The 23,331-nt window shown below is 41.8% G+C and overlaps 1 protein-coding gene and 1 long non-coding RNA gene across 4 annotated transcripts in view; one reads left to right on the plus strand and one right to left on the minus strand.

The window, feature by feature from the left end:
* fndc5a (fibronectin type III domain containing 5a) overlaps positions 1 to 23,331 on the minus strand; it is a 40,864-nt gene that overhangs the window by 6,493 nt on the left and 11,040 nt on the right. For all 3 annotated transcript variants that reach the window (XM_035994700.1, XM_031288697.2, XM_035994701.1), the window contains exons 2-3: positions 10,454 to 10,569; positions 7,218 to 7,416 (exon numbers count right to left, since the gene is read on the minus strand). In XM_035994700.1, coding sequence (XP_035850593.1) covers positions 7,218 to 7,416; positions 10,454 to 10,569 — 315 coding nt within the window. The remainder of the gene's footprint in view (positions 1 to 7,217; positions 7,417 to 10,453; positions 10,570 to 23,331) is intronic.
* Positions 1,113 to 23,331, plus strand: part of LOC116042513 — a 79,258-nt gene continuing 57,039 nt past the window's right edge. Inside the window, exon 1 of the long non-coding RNA XR_004895717.1 lies at positions 1,113 to 1,545. This is a non-coding gene — a long non-coding RNA (uncharacterized LOC116042513). The remainder of the gene's footprint in view (positions 1,546 to 23,331) is intronic.

Below are 23,331 nucleotides of genomic sequence, written 5' to 3' on the forward strand. Positions count from 1 at the left end.
TCACAGAAATGTATTGAAATCACACAGAGAACAATACTGGCTAGGACTTTAAGCTTTTGCAAACTGTTCTCCCATGTCTTGGCAATCAGGGGAAACAGAAATAAACACTGTAGCTAACACAAATAAAAAAAAAATGTTTTTTTTTCTCTCCAGAAAAGTCCATGCGCTTTTATCCAAAAAGTTAGTTGTGCCATCTCCAATGCATTTCCTGTCTGCTGTGAGACATCAGGAGGCCAAATCACACTAATTTAACACACACACACACACACACACACACACACACACACACACACACACACACACACACACACACACACACACACACACACACACACACACACACACACACATAGTGCGTCTCACTATCTTTGTGGGGACCCGTCATTGACATAATGCATTCCCTAGCTCCTTACCCTAACCTTAACCATCACAACTAAATGCCTAACCTTAACCCTTACCCTCACCCTAACCATAACCTAATTATATCCATAATCCTACAACCAAGTCTTAACCCTCAAACAGCCCTTTAAACTTGTGGGGTCCAGCATTTTGGCCCCACAAAGCTGTCGGGACCCCACAAGTATACTGGACTCCCGGTTTTTGGACCCCACGAATATAGTTAAACAAGAACATCCACCCACACACACACACACACACACACACACACACACACACACACACACACACACACACACACACACACACACACACACACACACACACACACACACACACACACACATCAGGCCCTGCTGCTTGTATCAGATTAGGCTGGCTGAGCGAGCTGCCTTTCTCCTGACACATCTCTTCATGTTCATTTCCCTGTCAATAAGTCACATAGTATGTTGACGGACTGTTTTATAACTGTAATAAAAAGTAACATACAATATGTAAAAAACCCAAGAAAAACTATTCATCCATACTCAATGTGCCCTGGGGCCACCCCTTACAATACTATACAAATGCACAAATGAAAATCTATGCATTATTTATTACATTTAAGCTGTTATATCATTATTTCAGCTCATTTATTGTTTCAAGTTTGGAATGGGGCAGAGTCTTTGCGATTGCCGCTGCCGTAAAACGCCAAAGAAGAAGAAGATTATCAGAAAGACAGCCTCTGATTGGTCGACACACTCTTAGCCCAGTAAATAAAGTCATGATGGCCAGTGCTAACAGAAAAAGATGACTAAATAATAAACTTTCAGTTGTGGATATGTCGTTATGGAATTATTGTGGAAAGTTTTCAAAAAGACACTGAAGTTCCAGGCCGGATAACAAAGCGTCTGGAAGGGCTAAGATCAAACAGAAGCCCTCCAGATGTTAGCCTTCAGGCTAAAACATACAGAACGACGCTAGCTTGAAGCGACGCGGAGATATAACGTTATATTAGGAGATTACGTAACGTGATTAATGGATTCATCATTATGGATTTATTGTACAAAGACACTGTTGTTCCAGGCTGGATGAAGACACTTCTAAAAGGCCCACGATCGCATGGAAGACCTCGTTGAAACGGCGCCTTTCTCTTCTATTAAAACAAAAGTAAGTCTTACACTGTATTGACCTGGAGATATTGAATATGACATAAAAGCTGGAATTGTTGACGTATACGACATCGTCAGGTGGTTAACGGCAACTTCGTATAAATTAAATGTTCTCTTGATGTTGCCAACATTATTTAATAACATAACATATTGCCGTTGTCTGTCTCAGATGGCCTTGACCTAAAGTTTGGATCCCTACACTCACTGTCAGCCTGTTATCGGCTGTTCTGCATTGAGGTGGTAGTGTTTAAAGTCTTGAGTCAAGGTGTTGGAGCGAATTGGCTTTGAACTGCAACATTGTTCAACGTATCAGCAAAATAGTTTCCTATCAAATCAGGATTTTCACTGAGTCTAATGACTGACACTTCAATCACGCTGAGCTTGGAGGCAAATACGCCAGCATCGCTGTAATACGAATTACAAGGTTGCTCTATCACAGACTGAGCACAAATCCTGTGCATGATATAACAACTTTGCATCAACCATCTCCTCTGAGGTAAAACAGTTGACAGATCAGGGTGCTGTGATCAGAGACGAGGTTTGTAATGTGAATAACTTCAGAATGTGTGACACGGCTGATATAACATTCAGATATCAAACGGTAAACAACTTCTGAAATCCATTTCTTACTCCTATAGCAATTAAGGGACTGTACCACAATCAGGTGTGTGTGTGTGTGTGTGTGTGTGTGTGTGTGTGTGTGTAGTTAGCTGGATTGCATCATTGAACTTTTTCTCACTGCAAATTTTGATTTAATTTCAGCCTTCCTCTGTGAGATTTACTAGCTAAGAGGACCAATATGATATTTTTTTAGAAACACAGAATACATTGCCATAAATTTGACAATTGCTAATTCCACTTCTTATAGACCCACCGGTGGCTATTGTAAAAATAATTATTTCCATGAATATATCAAAGGTATCCTAAAAAGACAATGTATATAGACTAATACAATAACAATCCCTCTCAATCATCACTTATGACCCACTAGAAGTGTGTGGCGGTGTGTATATTTTTAAATGATGGGGGGAGGGTGGCGTATTTTTAAGTCAAGGGGAGCATCCAAAGAAATTATTACTAATGTAGGGGAGGAAATATAAGATTCAGTCCTCCTCCATTTCCCTCCCCAAGAACTTTTGTCTAAAGAAGACTAAACTGCAGTCTGCACACTGGGACATTACTATCTCTGCAAACTTGAATAATGCGCTATTAATGCTGTTAACTGTTTTATAGACAGGCTTACATACTACTTCATGGTCATATTTTTTAATTGGATCATTAACTTCGTCACTGCATCTGCTAAATATCTGATCACACAACCATATGTACTGCGTGTCTTGGATATCTGCAAACAGCATGCTTCTTTAACTTTGACTGTGTGTTCAATGTTGTAGGGGCTACTCTAACAACTTGCTTGTCATCATAGTGTGATCAGTTCTTTAACTTTCGACCATTTTTGAGTTATTGCATTTGCTTCTGCTTCATAATTACGAGCCAATGCAGAGAGAATGGAGAATTCACTTCCTTTTGTTTCCCAATTCTCACCGTTTTTGGCGGCACCCCAGTAGGGCACCTTACCTCCATCAATATGGATTTAAATCATCCTTTTCTGCTGTTGCTGAGAGGATAACATTCCTCTTTCTGTCTTTGCTTTTTGAGTTCTCAGTGCACATGTAGAGCAAGAGCAGACCTGATTCAACTATACTGTTCAGTCATTGTATCCACCTAGGGTTTCATTGACGTACTCTTTTATTTGAGACCGTTGCAGTTCAAGGTCTACATTCTTACTGTAGAGATCTGAAACTTCCTCAAACACTGTTTTTGAGGGTCGGTGTCACCATTTCACAGCTGTCTTATTCCCTGAATGTTCTGTGAATCAAGGGCTTTTACCCATTCTGATCTCAGTCTAGACATCATTACATCCATAAGGAATACTGCCACTTGTCAGCTTCTCCTGGCTTCGCCATTATGTCTTAAATTACATGTGCAGCAAAGTAAATGGCAGGGAGCTGAAGCACAGGGGGTTTAAGGCAATTCAGTGATGATTTTCAAAAGACTGACTCCATACAGGCAAGCATCACACAGCCAGACACTTGCATGCATGTGCAGCTATAGAGATGTATTTTGTGTGATCACTAATAGGGCTGATTCTGTGAGCGCCCGATGGAGTCAAAAGATCACAGAGAGGCAGAACATGAAGAGAACAGTTAAAGCTTCATCTAGGCCACTGGGGATCTTTTGTACTAGCGCGATGGAGAGACAAAGCAATGAAAAAAGTTAATCGCGGCACTCAGGATCAATTTTTACCCGCCTCAATTAAATTCCATCATCATATTTAAAAGTATGATCAGAAGAAATATCAAAGAGAGAAGTGAGTGTTATCTCATTGTTTGCAGCAGTAGATGCCTAAGGGTTTCTATCGAACAAAGCAACACACCGTAGTAACCTTTTGTGTTTTGAGTGTTGTGGAAGTCAGAGGCTTGATGTGAAGTTCAGCGCAGCGTAGAGAGCGCTCCTATCCTTTCATTAGATGCAGCGGGTGACATTTGGAGGGCCCCGTGTGGCAGGAACCCCATGCTCCAGTAGCTTTTAGCAACAAGCAATTCTGCTGATCGATTGGCCTCTGTTGCCCAGTATTAACTAATCAAAGCACAACATCTCAGGGCGCCTGACGCTGTTGCCAGCCGGCCTCTCTGGTGCTAACTCGTCAGCTGTAACGCCTCTGATGCATGCTGACCTGCTCAACAAGGTTTTGTGAATGAACAGCTTTAAAGTTCAATTTACTTTTAAGTTTTAAGCGCACAACTTCAGACAAGAGGAGACTAATGCCGCATCTCATGGCACGGCTCTACTCAACTCGACTCACTCTTTTTTGCTTTTCCATTACCAAAAGTTGTGGATAGTACCTGGTACTTTTTTGGTAGCAAATTGGTCGATGTTCCAAGCAAGCTGAGCTGGTACTAGAAGGTGGAGTTAAAACACTGCAGACCACTGATCGGTCAGAGAGAATCATCACTTGTGGGACATAAGACATTCTGCACAAATCCAACATTTTTAAATAGCCATTTTTTGTATTCACTCGCCCCAGAGTTTAATAAATGTCAGCCTGCAAAACTATGCCGTACACTAGTGCCTTACAATTGACAAAGTGCAGACGTTGTTGCTGATGAAAGGATCCAGCGAGTGTCGCATTAACGATGATGTCACGGCAGTTTCACATGGCGTTCACAATCTGCTGAGAATCCCATCTACCCTTGATTTTCCATGTTTGTGTGTCTGGTTTGAGTAACTTGTCCAGAGAGAGTGTACATGTACAGTACATCTGTGCAAAAGCACACATAGTAGGCTTTAATTGTCTGTTACTCACTGACAGGATTTCTCAATTTCCTGTACCACTGCATCAACTTTTATCCTTTTCATCCTCTCTGTCAGTCACTATCCCCCCCCCCCATTCTTTCTCTCTCTGGTGCATTGTCTCTTCCTCCTGCTTTGTGCACAGGTTGTGCTGTTCCCCCCCCCCCCCCCAATCTCTCTTGTTTCCTTTGATCTCTGAAGCTGGAACCCATTTTGAAAGGGGAAATTAGATGACACATGGAATAGTCTAGCATTTCAGACTCACCTTTTGCTCTTTCCACTAATATCAGCATGATATGGCAGAACAGAAGGGCTGAGCAGTCGAGCGCGGACGGTGAAAACCTCCCTTTTCTTCTAGCAAATTCGCCTGTTATATCGGCACAATGGTAACGGCTGTACTGAGAGACTGTCTCTCCCACACTCTCTACGCGGTGCAATTATCGGCAGTAAAAGACTAACTTTATTTTTCCCTTTTTGCCTCATTTGTGCAGCAGTCCTTTCCAATAACCATTAAACGCTTTTTGTTGTCATCCATTTGCAGAATGATAAGCAGGTATTGCCACATTGAATCATCATTTTAATCTCAAGAATAGTGGAGAAGTAAAAATGATTAGTGATCACCTGTGCAGTAGCCTATCTGTTATTTGTCTACCTAGTTGGAAAAAAACCAGCAAGTCATGTAAAATAAAGCGCTTCAATATAAAAGCCCGACATATCCTGGTAGATTTAAACAAATCACTGTCTCGCTTGTCTCAACTTAAAGAACATCTGCTCATCGGTCATCAAAAGGTTCCATTGTTCCAATGTAGCTAAGCTAATTAAACAGACATCCCAGAGCAGGCGGTGCAAATGAGACAGAGGAGGATGTGTGGCGTTGAGCTAAACTGTGAAGTTGTTGTGTAAGAGTGAAGGGTGATGAATCACAGACCTGCTCTCTGTGGAGACTTGCTTTGTGAAACGTGTTCATGGTGGGAAATGTGTGGAAGAGCGGAGAAATCTCTTTCGCTTTGCAGCGGGTAGGGACTTTACAGGCTTTGTGTGTGTGTGTGTGTGTGTGTGTGTCTGAACTGAGTCGAAGTGCTGTTACCATAGAGGCATCAACTGCATTTGATTTAACGACCTCATTTAAAAAACTGGAAGGTCGCCCTCCATACTACTCTCATGCTTGTATATGAAGCTACTGGTCAGCCGGCTAACTTACTGTAGCTTAGCATAAAGACTTGAAGCAGCTAGCCTGGGTCTATCTGAAGATAAAAAAAATATATATGCCTATTAGCACCTTTTAAAGCTTACTAATTAACCCATTTAATCCGTACAAATACCAGAGTGTAAAAACAACAATTTTTCGTTTTATTTCTTGTCCCAGCCAAGAAAGGGGGAATTATTGTTTTTTTACATTCTGGTTTTTGTATGGATTAAACAAACAAGATACAACTTGTTAATTAGTGAGTTTTAGAGGTGGTGTCGTGCATGAGTTGGAGCCACAGTTCTGGCTCACAGCTTTTGAAAACAGCAGGAGAGAGAATCATATCTGCAACGTCGAGGAAACACGCATGTGCATACTACACGAAAGGATGAAATCTGAAAACAAAAATCTGGATGCTGTGCTGTTATTGATTTCTGTAAGTTCTTTCCCTCACAGAAACAACACACAGACCACACATCCTGTGCTAATAAGGCCTCAGTGGTGAGAAGAACATGTCTTCAGTACTCTGCAATGATTGCATTTATATTCTTATGTTTCTGTCAGCCCACTGGCCGCCATAACACAAGTTCAGACTCTTTCTGGCTCCACACCCTAGGAAGAATCGAAGTTTAGCTCACATGAGAGATGAGTATGAATGAGAGTAGGAATAGATGGAGCAGGGTTTCAGCCAAAAGCACATCGATTCGCCATCCCTCGCAGATCTGACTGCTTCCTCTTCGTGTCTGATGAATGCCTCTCTCGATTTTGGTTTACTGTGCACTCGTGCTGGGTGCATTCAGGGTGAGGCCCACAGAGGCACATCAATACACAATGAAGTATGGACCCCCCCTCTGCATTTTTAATCTTGAGTTGTGGTCAGCGGCGGCGAGCTTCAGGAGCACTCTGTTGTAAAAATTAATTTCACGCTTTGCGCGTCTATTGATTTTTATTGGTCTTAAGACAAAATCAGTCAAGATATTGTCAAAGGCCAAGTCCCCTCTGCACTCACTGTGTGCAGTTTTTTCCCTTTAAGTGTGGATATGTTGGATGACTGAGCAAGCATTCTTGTGTGTGTGTGTGTGTGTGTGTGTGTGTGTGTGTGTGTGTGTTTTGTCTTGGTGCCACTTTACCTTTACTCTTAGAGGCCTGAGTCTCGGCCTCCTTTGGCGTTCGGAAGCGCAAAGGTTCGCTCAGCGGGCTCGTCCCAGACATGCTGATGGACTGGACATGCACAATGTAGTCTGTCTCTTCCTCCAAGTCCCATAATGCACAGGAGCGTGTGGTGGTGTTGACTTCCTGGATGAATCGCAGCATGCGCACGTCTTTCTTCTGTTTGAGCACAGTATGACAAGAGAGGATGGTGAGCATTGTTTGCAGCAGGACGACAGATGTTTTGTGTTCCGTCATCATGCTCTACAACAGTGGTGTATAGATTCACTAAGGGGCACCAAAAAGGGCACCCCCCACCATGTACAGTTGAGGTATATGATTAGGCTGTAAATTGCAGAAGAAGAATGACAATTTAGCTAACTGGAGGGCTGCTCAAGAGGCCTTCTGGTGACATAGAGCTCAACAGTCCCGCCCCTCCTCTGAGAGACCTTGGGTTCCGGAAGTAAATTTCCCATTCATTTCTCCCTTTGACGTCTGGAAAAATCCATATATAAAGAGTTTTAGACCATTGGTTCTCAAACTTTTTTCAGTAATGTACCCCCTAGGAAATATTCTCTGAGCCAAGGACCCCCCCAAAGCAGTTTTTGGTAGGAAAAAAAGGCTATATAAAGAGGTACATTACAGTGCAGCACCACCACTGTCTGATTTACTAAACAACAACTTTGTAACTGAAAGACACTCAAATGCTACTTCAAATGTTTAAAATCCATGACTAAATTAATTTATTATTATAGTAAAACTTTTCATGGAATTATGCAGGACTGATATTTTTTTAATTAACATATAAAAAAAAAAAATCTCACGTACCCCCTGCAGTACTCCAAAGTACCCCTAGGAGTACACGTACCCCCATTTGAGAAACCCTGTTTTAGACCATGCCTTAGGCTAACCAGACGGTACGTGACTCATAAGCATACAACGTATCATTTCGAGTGAAAAAACAAACAGAAAATCCAAAAAAAGACAAAGGTACAAGACTGTGTACATATTTTCATTTCGGAGCAAAGGAACAACTCATCCCATAAACCACCGCGCACCACTGAATAAAGGAAGCTACGTTAGTTTAGCTAATAGCTAATTCGGCTAACCGCTAGGTGAGACAGCATGTAATAACTTTAAAAGACCCTCAAAATAAAACCTGAAAATAACCGTTAAAGTATATAACAGCTGTTACGTCAGCTTTAGCCTGCTTTACCCAGTGTTTAGTTTGAGTTAATGTTATTTTAAAACTGAATCAAGCTGTCAGCTAGCGGTTAGCCGAATTAGCTGTTAGCCAAACTTCCTGGCGGAGGCTAACGGCAGAAGTGTGGAACAGATTGTGATTCGTGCAGTGTCGTAAATCCTCGTTAAACAGGATTATCATCTTGCGCGTGACGGATCGTGCAGGCAGCACAGATCGGGTACTGACACCCCCCCTCCTCACAGCATGAGTTCCACCAATCAGAGGCATCACTGTGGGATTGTGGGATTGCCCTGAAAACAAGGTTGGTTCCCCATGAACTTTTGGCGTCTATATGAGCATATACAATCGCTTAGTCATGTCGGCATGCTGGTTTAAAGTCTACCATCAACGGTTACGATTTTATGGTGTATTTTATGGTGTATTTATACTTCCGGAACCCACTGTGGGCGGGACTGTTGAGCTCTATTGTGGCAAAGATGATGTTTCGAAATATCCTATTAGGGCAGAGAGAAGTCCTGGTTGAATAAAAGTTACACTTAACAAGTATTTTGACAATAAGATAAAAGCTGCTGTTGTAGTCAGACTGTTAGACATTAACACCTCACTGTTAAAAAACACTAGTTCAACATTTTAGGAAAGGCGCTTATCTGCTTTCTTATCGAGAGTCGATGACACCCTCATGTCTTGTAAGGAAAAATATAAAGCTGGACCCAGGAGTGGGTTAGCTTAGTTTAGCATAAGGGCTGGGGGAAACAGCTAGTCTGCCTCTGTTTAATCTGTTTTAGTATGGATTAAACAAACAAGATGTAACTAGTTAGTGATATTTTGGTGCTGGTAAGTGGATTCTTTATCTTTTGAACAGAGCCAGCATAACTGTTTCCCCCTACTTTCGGTCTTTATGCTGTGTTGAGTTAATGTTGCCTGGCTGTAGAGTGGCATCTTCTCATCGTTAAGGCTGCGTTCACACTGCCTGCATCGGCCGTCTGACTGTCCAGCAAAAACGCAGGTCTTTCCATTCATTTTTAATGGGGGTAGTGCGTTTAGGCTGCGGCGGGGATTGCCGTAGGGGCGCGGGCGGGGGGGGGGGGCACTCAAAATAACGCAGTGGGTCTGCAGCGAAAAGTTGAGACTGACTCATCTTTTTGGAGAAACACAACTCCACATCACACTGCGGTGGCCAATCACGTAACCTGGGATCAGACTTGTTGGTGTTTTGAGCTATGGTTTGAGGTGGTGTGACAATCCCGTACAGTAAACAGAAAACATCAGTGCCTTATCGCTGCCACAAGAAAGTTTTAAAACACTATGAGGGTAAAAAACGTAAGACGAGCACTGAACTGTCCGGGAGTTTGTGTAATAGCGGAATGTTTCCTGCAACAACAAACAACAAAGCACTCGCTATATCTCGCTCATCTCTTTTCTTTCTCTCTCTCCCTCTGTGAAATAAGCTGCCTTCAAGTGCTGTCGGAAAATAAAAACAAATAACATACAGTAATGCCATGTGTTGTTTGTACCTTCAGAAGATCACAGTTCACATCTACAGCATTTCTGCTTCCTCTGCACACACACAGATATGTACCACTGTGACCCACAATGGCCCTGCAGCTGTCCTTCTCAATCACATCACTCCCCACTCCCGTGAATGAGTGTGTATGTGTGTGTTTGTGTCAATAGAGTCACACTTTTAAAGTAATCCGATTAATGTCTGTGTGTGTGAACCTGAGTGATGTGTGTTGGCAGCAAATAATATCACGTTTTATCACGTCACAGAGCTGTCAGTGTCTCCTGTCGTCAGAGAGCAGACAGGCAGTCCGACAGGATCCAGAATCCTGTGATAATTCACATAATGCACACTGATTCCGAGCAAGGGTTCGACATGGTAAAAAGAACTGCACATGGCAGCAAACAACCAGGGATTAATTCAATTAGTGTGTGTTTGCATAGTTTATCCACCTTGTTGGTACATTTACATATATGTGTGAGTTGTGTCTGTACAGTATGCACGCTGCTCACCTGCTGTGTGATGGCGAAGCCAATAACGGGGTCTCCCTCTGGGATGTCCCATGTCACCACAGCAGAGTTTGCTTTCACCGCTTTGATGGTCACATTGACAGGAGGTGACAAGCTATCTGCAGAGAGAGAGAGAGAGAGAGAGAGAGAGAGAGAGATATTATCATTTGTGGTATGAAGCAAATGAGATGACTACTAGAATGGCAGGAAGCCAAATTCAGTGGTGTGAATAAATGGCTCAGCTGAATCCATTATGTAAGGTGGAATCATTGAATAGAGTAGAAATAGAAACACAAAACAATTCCTCAGTGGTACAGTGGTTCTGCTGCACAAGGCTCAGCAGACACTGCAGTATGTATGATATGAAAGGATCAATGCAGTGTGTGAGGTAAAATCAATCCCCATTCATGAAGATTTGAAAGGTCGAAATTAATTTTTTGAAAACAGATTGAATGGATTGCCACGACATTATAAGTGCAGACATTCATGGTGCCCAGTGGATGAATCCTACTGTCTCTGTTGATCCTCTGACTTTACCTCTAGCGCCATCATGATGTTGACATTTGTTGCTTTGAGTGAAATGTCTCTACAAATATTGGATGGATTGCTATGGAATTTGAAAAAGACATTCTTATCCTCCTGAGGATGAATTGTAATCACTTTGGGGATCCTCAGATTTTTCCTCTAGCGCCATCAGCAGGACAACATTTTAAATTTGTCCAATACGTTGGTTGACAACCAAATACCTGCAAAGCTTTCCTCAGCCTCAGCTGTACTTTGTGTTAAGTGAGACAAAGCAAATGGTAGCTAAACTAAGATGGGGAACATTGTGAAGATTATACCTGCTAAGCATGTTCTTCATTGTAATTTGTGAGTGTGCTCCATGGTGACATAAGCAATTAGCTCAACGCACAGTTGCTTCCTCTCAGAGCTGCTAGCAGGGCTCTTCTAAACTTTCTGACATTCAGCACACACCTCAGACATTCAACACTTTTCTTTTCAGTATTGCATGCATGGATTTCTAATAACAAAGTTTTAATGATGGGGAGATACTTAAGTCTTAAAGGTCCCATGACATGGTGCTCTTTGGATGCTTTTATATAGACCTTAGTGGTCCCCTAATACTGTATCTGAAGTCTCTTTTATATAGACCTTAGTGGTCCCCTAATACTGTATCTGAAGTCTCTTTTATATAGACCTTAGTGGTCCCCTAATACTGTATCTGAAGTCTCTTTTATATAGACCTTAGTGGTCCCCTAATACTGTATCTGAAGTCTCTTTCCCGAAATTCAGCCTTGGTGCAGAATTACAGTCACTAGAGCCAGTCCCACAATGAGCTTTCCTTAGGATGTGCCATTTCTGTGTCTGTAGCTATTGAGAAGGAGAGAGGGGGGGGTCAAGGTGGAGGGTGGGGGTGTGGCCTTGACCAACTGCCACTTTGCCCGTTTGAAAGCCATGATACCTCTCACTCATGGGTGGGCCAAATTCTCTGGGCGGGCAAAGCAAAGAAAGGGGAGGTAATCTTCCTCCTTATGAGCTTATAAGGAACAAGATTCCAGATCGGCCCATCTGAGCTTTCATTTTCTCAAAGGCAGAGCAGGATACCCAGGGCTCGGTTTACACCTATCACCATTTCTAGCCACTGGGGGACCATAGGCAGGCTGGGGGAACGCATATTAATGTAAAAAAACCTCATAAAGTGAAAATTTCATGCCATGGGACCTTTTAAAGACAGAGCATCCATCCATCCATCCATCTTCGTCCGCTTATCCGGTGTCGGGTTGCGGGGGCAGCAGCTCCAGCAGGAGACCTCAAACTTCTCTTTCCCGAGCCACATTAACCAGCTCAGACTGGGGGATCCCGAGGCGTTCCCAGGCCAGGTTGGAGATATAATCCCTCTACCTAGTCCTGGGTCTTCCCTGAGGCCTCTTCCCAGCTAGACGTGCCGGGAACACCTCCCTAGGGAGGCGCCCGGGGGGCATCCTTACCAGATTAATTTGGCCATGAACTAACAAGAGGTCAACCAACCATGACTATGTCAATGAGATTTATTTGAATCTTTCTGTACTGCACTATGGATTTATCATTTTCTTTTTGTCTGTGTGCCTGTTTGTCTGACTGTCAGTCTGAGCTTACCTAATGGCTACTGAGATTCCTAACTATTTTAACACCAAACAACTTTGTGAGGAAAAGCTCCAAATTCTGCCCTTGATTAAGTCCCCCCAAAACCCCAAGTGAACATTGCTGCAGTATTTCAAAGATACGGAGCGTTTGGGCGCCCGGATAGCTCAGTTGGTAGAGCGGGCGCCCATATATAGAGGTTTACTCCTCGACGCAGCGGTCCTGGATTTGACTCCGACCTGCGACCCTTTGCTGTCATTCCCCCCTCTCTCTCTCCCCTTTCATGTCCTCAGCTGTCCTGTCAGTAAAAGCCTAAAAGTCCCAAAAAAAAAATCTTAAAAAAAAAAGCGGAGCGTTTTAATTCCAGACACAATACAACCTGTCGTGTATTTGTAATGTACAAACAACAATACTGATGCTAGAATACATATAGAAAAGAAATAAAATTAAAACACTTAGCACATACCAAAATCTTTCTCTCATTAAAACAGTGTGTTCATACAGTAGCTGAACATAATGACAACAGGAAGTCCTCGTTAAATGCTACTGCTGAAGTGCCCACTGACCTGTTTTTTAAAGTTCTGAAACCGAATGAAATACACGTATGATTAAATGTAATCAGAACACGGGTTCAAGGCTACAAAAGTTGACAATAATGACTTGGTTTTATTAAATAATTAAGTGTAAGATTGTGTGTCTATGTTTGTGAGTCCACGTGAACTTTGATGGCCTCAGCTGCCGCTGAATAAGACTCTAATTGTTGCTCCAGTCTGCACAACACACATGCATGCACGCAGGCACGCACGCACTCACACACATACCTAATGGATACAGTCTTAAATGAGCGTGTGCAGGCCAGATGATCAAAGTGCTTGCACATCAGTTTGCTTCAAAAGAGTGGAATGGATTTTTCTCTCACACTGTTTCTCATATCCTGTACGTTTTCCTTTCTCATAAAACTAATTTTAAGGGTCACCATAATTTCAAAGAACTTAAAAGTTCATTGACATCATTGGCCTGCAGCAGAGGTGTAACAATATATTGTGTCTCCATATGTTGTGACACAAAAATATGCCAGTAGGCACCATGGAGCTATAAATGGATCATCATTTCATGTATATCTAATCAGTTATGACTCCAAAAGTCTTTGTTTTCATTTAGATTTATTTAATGCCTGAGGGGCTAATTAAATTCCGTTAACACTGTGAACTGTCAGAGGTCTGAACTGCTGCTCCTGAAAATGCCGATTTTCTAAAATAAAGGCTAGAAAACAATCACACAATCAATAAAATCAGCTGTATGTAAATTAGGATTTGTGGCCAGCTAAGGTGTCTGAAAATTGTCCAACCAAATTGAGACATTTTCTTTTTATCTAAATGTCTAAATCAGCACATTCTCAGTTAGTTTTATTGTTCAGTTTATGTATTTAAATTTTATGTATGCTTATTTTACTGTATGTATTGTAGCTTGTTAAATGAAAAGATATTGATACCACTCTAATGTCTGTATGCTATTGAGAGGGAACAGCTAGCCTGGCTCTGTCCTTACCTCAGTTGGTTTTTGTACGGATTGAACAAACAATTCACATAACATGTTAATCAGTGCGCTTTAGAGATGCTGTTAGGGAGATTTTGTTTGGACAGAGCCAGGCTAGCAGACATCAGTTCTTATACACTCATCTAAAGGATTATTAGGAACACCTGTTAAATTTCTCGTTAATGCAATTATCTAATCAACCAATCACATGGCACCTACTTCAATGCATTTAGGGGTGTGGTCCTGGTCAAGACAATCTCCTGAACTCCAAACTGAATGTCAGAATGGGAAAGAAAGGTGATCTAACCACTTTTGAGCGTGGCATGGTTGTTGGTGCCAGACGGGCTGGTCTGAGTATTTCACAATCTGCTCAGTTACTGGGATTTTCACGCACAACCATTTCTAGGGTTTACAAAGAATGGTCTGAAAAAGGAAAAACATCAGTATGTGGCAGTCCTGTGGGCGAAAATGCCTTGTTGATGCTAGAGGTCAGAGGAGAATGGGCCGACTGATTCAAGCTGATAGAAGATCAACTTTGACTCAAATAACCACTCGTTACAACCGAGGTATGCAGCAAAGCATTTGTGAAGCCACAACACGCACAACCTTGAGGCGGATAGGCTATACCGGCAGAAGACCCCACCGGGAACCACTAATCTCCACTAAAAATAGGAAAATGAGGCTACAATTTGCACAAGCTCACCAAAATTGGATAGTTGAAGACTGGAAAAATGTTGCCTGGTCTGATGTGTCTCGATTTCTGTTGAGACATTCAGATGGTAGAGTCAGAATCTGGCGTAAACAGATTGAGAACATTGATCCGTCATGCCTTGTTATCACTGTGCAAGCTGGTGGTGGTGGTGGTGGTGGTGGTGTAATGGTGTGGGGGATGCTATCATATCAATATGGGCCAACATTTCTAAAGAATGCTTCCAGCACCTTGTTGAATCAATGCCACAAAGAATTAAGGCAGTTCTGAATAATCTAATAATCTAATAATCCTTTAGGTGAGTGTAAATCACAGAGGCCTTTTGGGATTGATTGATATTTGTAATGTGAAGCAGAACTGAGAGAGATGAATAGGGGCGAGGAGAAGTGGTCACTCACCAGTGACGCCGCTATTCTGTCTTTAATGGGATATAAATCTAATTTAGCCCACGAATGCAGTCAATGAGTTATTGAATAGGTTAACGCTCACTTGCCCTTCGACGTGTACAAATCACACAGCTGGTAATCACAGGACGACGGGCTGCTGTAGCACTTGTATACACACTGACGTATTCAGAAACAGCACACCATATCCGAGCAGGCCTCTGTGTTACATTTCCACTCGCCTGCTGCTGACGTTTTGATGAATGGCCTGACTAACAGTAGATGACAGGATGGGAGACCTGCTGCCTCTCTTCATCAGCGGGGACTCTGATGTTTAACGTGTCTTTGCTTTTGTTTACGGTTTACTAAAAAAAGCATGACATGCGACTTGGGCGGAGGATGCTGATGGGACTGAAGAATTCACAAATCAAACTCATTATCTCTCGGTTAGTCCTCTCTCACTGACTTTCTCTCTCTCATGCACTAATGCCGCTCTAAAAAACACACAGTGACTGTTAACATTTAGCTGCTAATGTGCCTGCAGGGAGTACATTAATTTCAGTCTCTGACACAGGCCGTTGCTTTGTTTGCACATGCGAAAATGTTTTTCAAAATTGCAAATGTCTATGTTGTCTTTCTCCTCTAACATACCTAAGAGGGGTTTACTATTGTACTTCCATAAGGTTGGGAGACTTGTGAGAACCAGGCAAAAATAATAAATAGATAAGAATTATCAAATATCAGTGCAGCAGAGGCTAAGATGTCCCAACTTGTATGTCTCTTTCACATCTGTAGTTTAGTTTATTTGTTCCGGACCAAGGAGCAAAAATTATACACTAGTCTTTTAGTTGTGGTCCGATTAATGTTAACAGATTTAAAACAACTGAACCAAGAGGAGTAACCATGAAGTCATACAGACTGCTAGCAAGCAAGCAGCTTACGTTTTTGCCTCTTTTGGCAACGCTAGAGGCTGCTCTGATTTTGTCTTTCAACATGACTCTCGTCAACTACGTGAATAGAACACAAAATGTCATCTTCCAGACGAGCTAATAGAACCAGGCTGGTGTCACGCTACCCCACTCTCTTCTCAATAATCGCCTGACATCAATGTCAAGGCTCTACTTGTGAAGAGCTGTACCTCACACCTCATGTCCATAATTTTGCCCAGCGATGGTTAGCTTTTAATAAAGTCTCTATATTTCTAATATTAGCAAGAGTACTTTCTCTTTGCTCCTTAGAATAGAGCAGCCTGCCGCAAAGCAGGAAAGAAATTAGACTTTCGTTTCCCACTGGATGATCTTAACATAATGATACCTCTTGTTTTCATTAATGTTTGTAACTTTGAATAATGTAGCAGAGTGTAGCATTTCTTTTGTTTTCCCCTTGCTTGATTGTATAGCTGACTGCCTGTTGGCATGCATAAGTTTTCAAGTCTCTCCTGGAAAACAGACCTTGATCTGTCTGAGATGCTAAGATTAAATGAGAGACAAATGATAAAAAAGATTATTACATATAGATTACAGGGATTGCGACAAGGTGGAGAGTTAAAAACAAACTATGTCCTTGTTATTTCTCCTTAGCTTTCTGCAAAACCATCTCTTAGATTGTCCTCACGTCCTACAGTTTCAGGTCACTTTTTGTCTGTCTTTGTCCGTCTCCTCCCCTCCGTATAGCCACGCTACGCTGAGGGACAACAAGAGCGGACGTTGGCCGTGACCGCGGGCCTTAAATATCCTCATGACATGAGAGTCAGCTCTAATGAAACACCAGACAGATGTCTTCATAAACTCTCGCTCATCACGGTGGCACACAGTCTGCCTCACCCTGAGAGATGGGGGTGACTTTGAGCCATGACGGATGTCCCTGGTGAATGAGGGTGTGTGTGTGTGTGTGTGTGTGTGTGTGTGTGTGTGTGCACGCGTGTTTTTTATTAGCCAAATGATGATCAGAGTGACAGCTAGTTGCGTATCCCATGCTGAGGAGTGTGAAGGGTGACAGCTCCTTAATATCACCGTTCATTAGAGAACACACAGGGAGTGACTGTATACAGTCAAGGAGAGGAAGCCGTGCTGTTACACACACACACACACACACGCACACACACACGCACACACACGGACACACACACACACACACATACACACACACACACACACACACACACACACACACACACACACACACACACACACACACACACACACACACACACACGGACGAACCTAGGGGTTAAAAACAGATCTCGACAAAGACAGTCGCGCTCTCGTATACAGGCGGCCGCCGTCTTGGGAGCTACTGTCTTTCTAAACTATCTTTTTAATAAACTGTCTGTACACTTACAATGTTCTCAATGCTTTGGTTAACATTTCGGGACCCTCATTATGCTACCATTGAAGTGTGGTGATATTTTGAGCCTTTTTAGTGGTATAAATAGCGATTTGTTTTTACTTTCCCTGTGCCCCGAATACTAGCGCTGTAAGCTAATCATCGGTCCGCGCTAAGCTTGTTTCAAGCTACAAACACATTCGATTAGCATGAAAACATGTCCCAGAGAATGATCGAGTGGGTACACATCTGTTATTAACCCCTAGGTTTGTTTTGCGTTGAAATTGTCCTTTAATGAAGGTTCTCACATCTCTGACCTCAGAAAGACAAGATCACTCCTCCCACACCTCCTCCAGGCCTGCTGCCACCCCTCCTAACTCCTCTGGATGTCTTCTCAGTTTGTTCTTTTAAGGTAGTGACTTTCTGACTTGATTTATAGATTGGGAAATTTTGCAGGTAACATGAGATGATGTGGAGATCATAGTTTGCTATAAAGAGCAAGTTTTTCCCTTTTATCAGATGTGTGATTTGCGTTACATAGGGGTGTAATGGTACGTGTATTCGTACCGGACCGTTTCGGTACAGGGCTTTCGGTACGGTGCACGTGTGCACCGAACGGCTGAACGCAATCTTTTGTGTGCGGAACATAGGTCAATTTTCGTGTTTCCACACGAACATATTAAGTGGCGGAAGTCTCCGCGTTCAGCGCAAATCCCGCCCTGCAGCTGATTCTAAAGTTTTCATTGGTCATGTCCAGCCACTGTGGCAGGTGGATTTTTAAATCCACCTGCCACAGGGACTTTTTACCAGCCAGTTTTTTTTTTTGTGTCATAAAGGTGAAAAACAGGACTTGCTATGTCTCTATGATCCTATCCTGTCCTATTGATGGTAGCCAACTCGTGAACATTGCGCCGTCATCACGTGCTGTAGTATGGGGGCCCGCCTTGATAATCCTACACTGGTGAATGCGCATCATAACACAAGAATTTTTTTTGTATAGTTCTTAAAAATAAAAAAATAAATAAAAAGGAAACTTGTTTTGGGGAGAATAATACTTATTACTATTAATTCATTACTCTGGGCTGAGATTTCCTAGGAACCTTACCAAAAAGGCTCAGGATGCTGCAAATGTTGGTAAAATATGAAAAAGGCTGGTGGATTTAAGACACAAAATAAGAATGTATTGAATGAATCAAATATGAACATATCTGTCATTGTCAGTGGCTTGTTAATCTTTACATTGTTAGTTAATTTCCTATCCTGGCCTGGGACACACATTCATACGGTTTGATAAAGTACTTATTGGACTTTAACTTATCATTACACTTACAATAACGAGAGTAGCTGTCCTCAATTTAGGTCATCCTGTACGTCTCATCTGCGTTTTTTCCTGCATCCACCGTGTGCGTTTGTGTGTGATTGTGTGTGTCTGTGTGTGTGTTTGCGTGTGATTGTGTGTGTGTTTGTGTGTGATTGTGTGTGCGCGTCAGTCGCGGGGGAAACGGAGCAGCAGTGCCCACTGGAGAGAGCCGACAGATTGAAACAGCAGCAGCTTCAGTGACAGCTTACATTGATGTTAAAATGTATACATGTTGGCAGGACGGTCTGAAATGTTTTGCACGGTCTTTTGCTGTACGTTTTGTTGGTAAATGTGAGATGTTCGAGTCACGCACACGTCTCGTCTTCATATCAGAAACTAGGAAATTAACTTTACCCGTTCTCACTCCCGCTTGGTCAGTGGCTGCACGTGGGATGCTGGGATTGTGTGAGTAATGAAAATGCGATAGGGGGCCCCGGCTGTCAATCAATGTCTTCCAGTGATGCGGGCCCCTGATTGGACCAGGCCCGTAAGCAACGGCGTACCCTGCTTACCGATAGTTAGGTGTCTGAATCACTCAATTCTCATTGGCTACCCGCCAACGTGGCAGGTATATTGAAAGTTTCACCCGCCAATCACAAAAGTTACCCGCATTTGGCGGGTGGGCGGGTGCCAATTTCATGCCCTGGTCATGTCAATATGTCAATCACTGTACAGATTGCCTATACCAAACACTGATCTCTAAACCTACCCACCGTCACTGTAACCTAAACCAATGAAATCGACTGCAGGGCGGGATTTCCGCTGAAGTGGTTTGGGGAAAAAAATAAAAATCACACACCGCGTGCTGTACAACAACATACACGGCACGCCTTAGCCCAGCCTCTCGCTAGCTAGCGTCATGGCCAATGCAGACAAGCCCATAGACAGTACGGACAAGCCGGAGCTTGAAGAGCCACCCATATCATTAAGGTCTCCTGTTTAGGAACGCTTCGGTTTCCCAGTGAAATACGTCAACGGACAAAGACTAGTCGATAAGACGAAAGCAGTGTGCCGACATTGCTCAGTAATGATCGGGTATGTTTCTGGCAACACTTCAAACTTGTTAACGCACTTGAAAAGGCATCACGCGAGTGTGAACATCACTACTACAAGGAAAAAAACGACCGTAATTCAAACGCAGCTCCCGTTGGCATTTAAACAGACCTTTGCTGGTAATTCCGATCGGGCCAACGCAATAACGAAAGCAATTGGTGTTTTTATAGCAGCTGATCTACGACCATACTCGGTTGTTGACAAGCTGGGATTGGTAATGCTGCACTGTAATCCATAGTTATTTATTTTTTATTTTTCATTATATTTTATTATGTGATATTGGTTTGAGACTGAGAGTATTTTATTTAGTGGAGAACTTTGCAGCAGTATTTTTCTTATTCTTTTTTTATTTTATATATATTTTATTTATTATATTTTATTAAAAAGTGTTTTAAAAAGTGTAAACAAATTGTTAAAAAAAAGTTTATAGTAATAAACAACCTGCTGTTTGCATTTCTTTCCCTTACTGTACCGAAAATGAACCGAACCGTGACTTTAAAAACGAGGTACGTACCGAACCGTGATTTTTGCATACCGTTACACCCCTAGCATTACATTAATGCACATCTCTACTAAAGAATAGAATTGAATTCCTTTATTTTCAGTGGACAGTACAACAAAATGAAGTAGCAATCCTGACGATGCATTCATATATATTCACACATAATCGCACATATCAAACAGTATTTAAAAATAGAGAACAATCAATAAATAATAGAAGAATATCTCCCCACATGCACATATTCTTGTACTTTATACTGCCTACTGTGAACTTCGCACATACCCTGGTCAATATTTGGCACCTTCCTGCACAAATCTGTACTTCTCTTCCACTTTAAAACATATATTTGTATGTATTTCTTTCTATTTGTAAATTGTTTTTTTTCTATTATTCTTGACTTTTACACTGTATGGCTATGCATCAAAACACCAAGAACAATTCCTTGTATGTGCAAATCTACTTGGCAATGAAACCGTTTCTGATTTTGAATGCTGAGGTTTCCTGTTTGGTCTCTATGGAATTTGTTTTCTCTCTAACAATCATCTTGTATAAAGGGACCACATGTACACCTGGTATTAACATGTAATCTGTTTTCTAAATATCTTATCTGGATAAGATACAAACACATGTTAATGCAAGGTGCAAATGCAGGCAGAACGCTAACAGTCAGTAGGAGCACCATCTGCAGGACGTCCCGCCGACATGCTTTGCATAGTGAGATCTAATCACAACGTGGGCAGGATTGATATAAAAAGAACGCTTATCAATATCAGGTGTAAATGCTAAGTGTGATCAGATGTCATTAACCAGATAATAGATAAAGATTGTACGTTAATACCAGGGATAAGGAGGTTAGGAAAGGATGGATTGACACACCAGGGGGCCCCAGGGCAAGATTGAGCTGTGGGTCCCTATCTCTCTACTTTTGCCTTTAAATAAACATCAGGTAAAGAGCATACAACAAGGCTATACATGGCAGCTTCATTAAAGTTTGTCTAAATCTTGACAAAACAACTGGTTCTTCAGTACGGCAGACGTACTACCCCACGGCAGATTTGCTGTGTATTTGCGAGTTTGTGGTAATTTGATGAAACATCAATCAATTTAGGATTATACACTATGCAAGCATAATCACGCTTGAAATAATAAAGGTATTAAACCTAGTAGAGCACGACCGATATATATAATATTTGGTGATTTAAAAATCCGATATTCCGATATACATTTTTTTAAAATATATCCAGAAACGCGTAACAAAACATACAGATTTCCCTAACATTAGTTATTTGTAGTTATTTATGAGTCCTCACTAAAATAATATAATAATGCAGTTTAAAAATAAACTTGTTTGTTTCACAACAGAGCAGAGGAACATCAAAATATATTAAAGTTCTGATAAATAAAATGTATAAAAATACAAACATAAGATATCAAACTTTAAGTCCTTTTGAACAAAAACACAAAAACAAAAAAAAAATTCAATGAGTGGACAAACTATGCAACGCCAACACATAACATGGTTGAAGGGTGTTTCGTCCGTTTTTAATTTATTTTTTTATTATTATAATAAATAATTATAAATGCCGATACCGATAGTTTGGAAAATGCCTAATATCAGCCGATGATATCGGCCCGTCAATATATCGGTCTGGCTCTAAAACCTAGTTTTTGATACAGGGCCTCTTTTACAAGATTGGACCTAAAGGTGAGGTGAAAATGTAGAACTCACCCGTTTAGTTCATATTGTCCTTTAGTGGTGCAAAAACAATTTCAAATGAAGCAATTCAGTTTTAAAGGTGACTTATTATGCTCATTTTCAGGTTCATACTTGTATTTAGTGTTTCTACTAGAACATGTTTACATGTATTAATGCTCAAAACCACTTTATTATTTTATATCATACTACACAACCGAACATGTTCCAGCAGGAATGTGAAATGTGAATGTGAACCCCGAAATTGGATAGAAAGGTTTTATATAGGCCAGAGTTGGGAAAGTGTATGTCTAAATAATACAGTTATTGTTGCTTCAGCTTACCGGGACACAGAACAGAGCCATTGTCCTACTATGACATGTCAAAATGTCTGCTGGGGAAAAGGCCTATTTGATTGTGTATTTGGTAAAGCTGCCCAACTGCAACTCTACTATGGATATGAGTAAATCTTTTGAGTGTGCACCTGCTCTGAACAGTCTGATTCAGTAGGACACCTGAGCAGACAGCAGACTAAGAGATCATGAGAGCTAGCATGGTGGTGTTCCAGCCTCCATCTGCTGCTGTGGGGAGATGTAACTGATTTGTACCAAATGATTACAGCTATGCAATAGTTAGAAATGCATTAGTAAGAGTCAGGCCTCTGGGGCTGGCTCTGCTCTCCGGGATGCCAATGAATCAGTCTGTCAGCTTGTGAACTAACTTGGAAACTGCCTGTTAGCTAAATTATATTTTACTGTTACCTGGTATTTTAGAAGCAGGCACTCATGCACTTCCTGCTCTTTTATTTGAATCCCTTAGGGGATCACTGTGCAGCTAATAATTCATGTTTAGCATCTTATACCACTTTAGCTCTTTTCACGGCTAATAGCAAGTAAACAAGTCACTTTGTATGGAAGATGAAAGTGAATATTTTGCATTTGAAGGAACACGTTGGTAGGGGGAAGACATACAACTTTGTGCTGCAGCCATAATGGCTAGAAAGCGTGAGGCCACGAGGGATTTAGCGGCTATAAATTGACACATGTTGATTACATGGCATTGCTTGCGGCTTGTTTTCCCCGCTAACATGCTTTCAGAGCTTGTGTGAGCGGCGGTCGCGCTATGCTCTAGGGGGTTAGCGCACATACAGCTGGCAGGGATGCTAGCTCCCCCTCATCCATAGTTAATGTGCCATGATA

The sequence above is a fragment of the Sander lucioperca genome, chromosome 18 (assembly GCF_008315115.2).
Source record: "Sander lucioperca isolate FBNREF2018 chromosome 18, SLUC_FBN_1.2, whole genome shotgun sequence".
NCBI lineage: Eukaryota > Metazoa > Chordata > Actinopteri > Perciformes > Percidae > Sander > Sander lucioperca.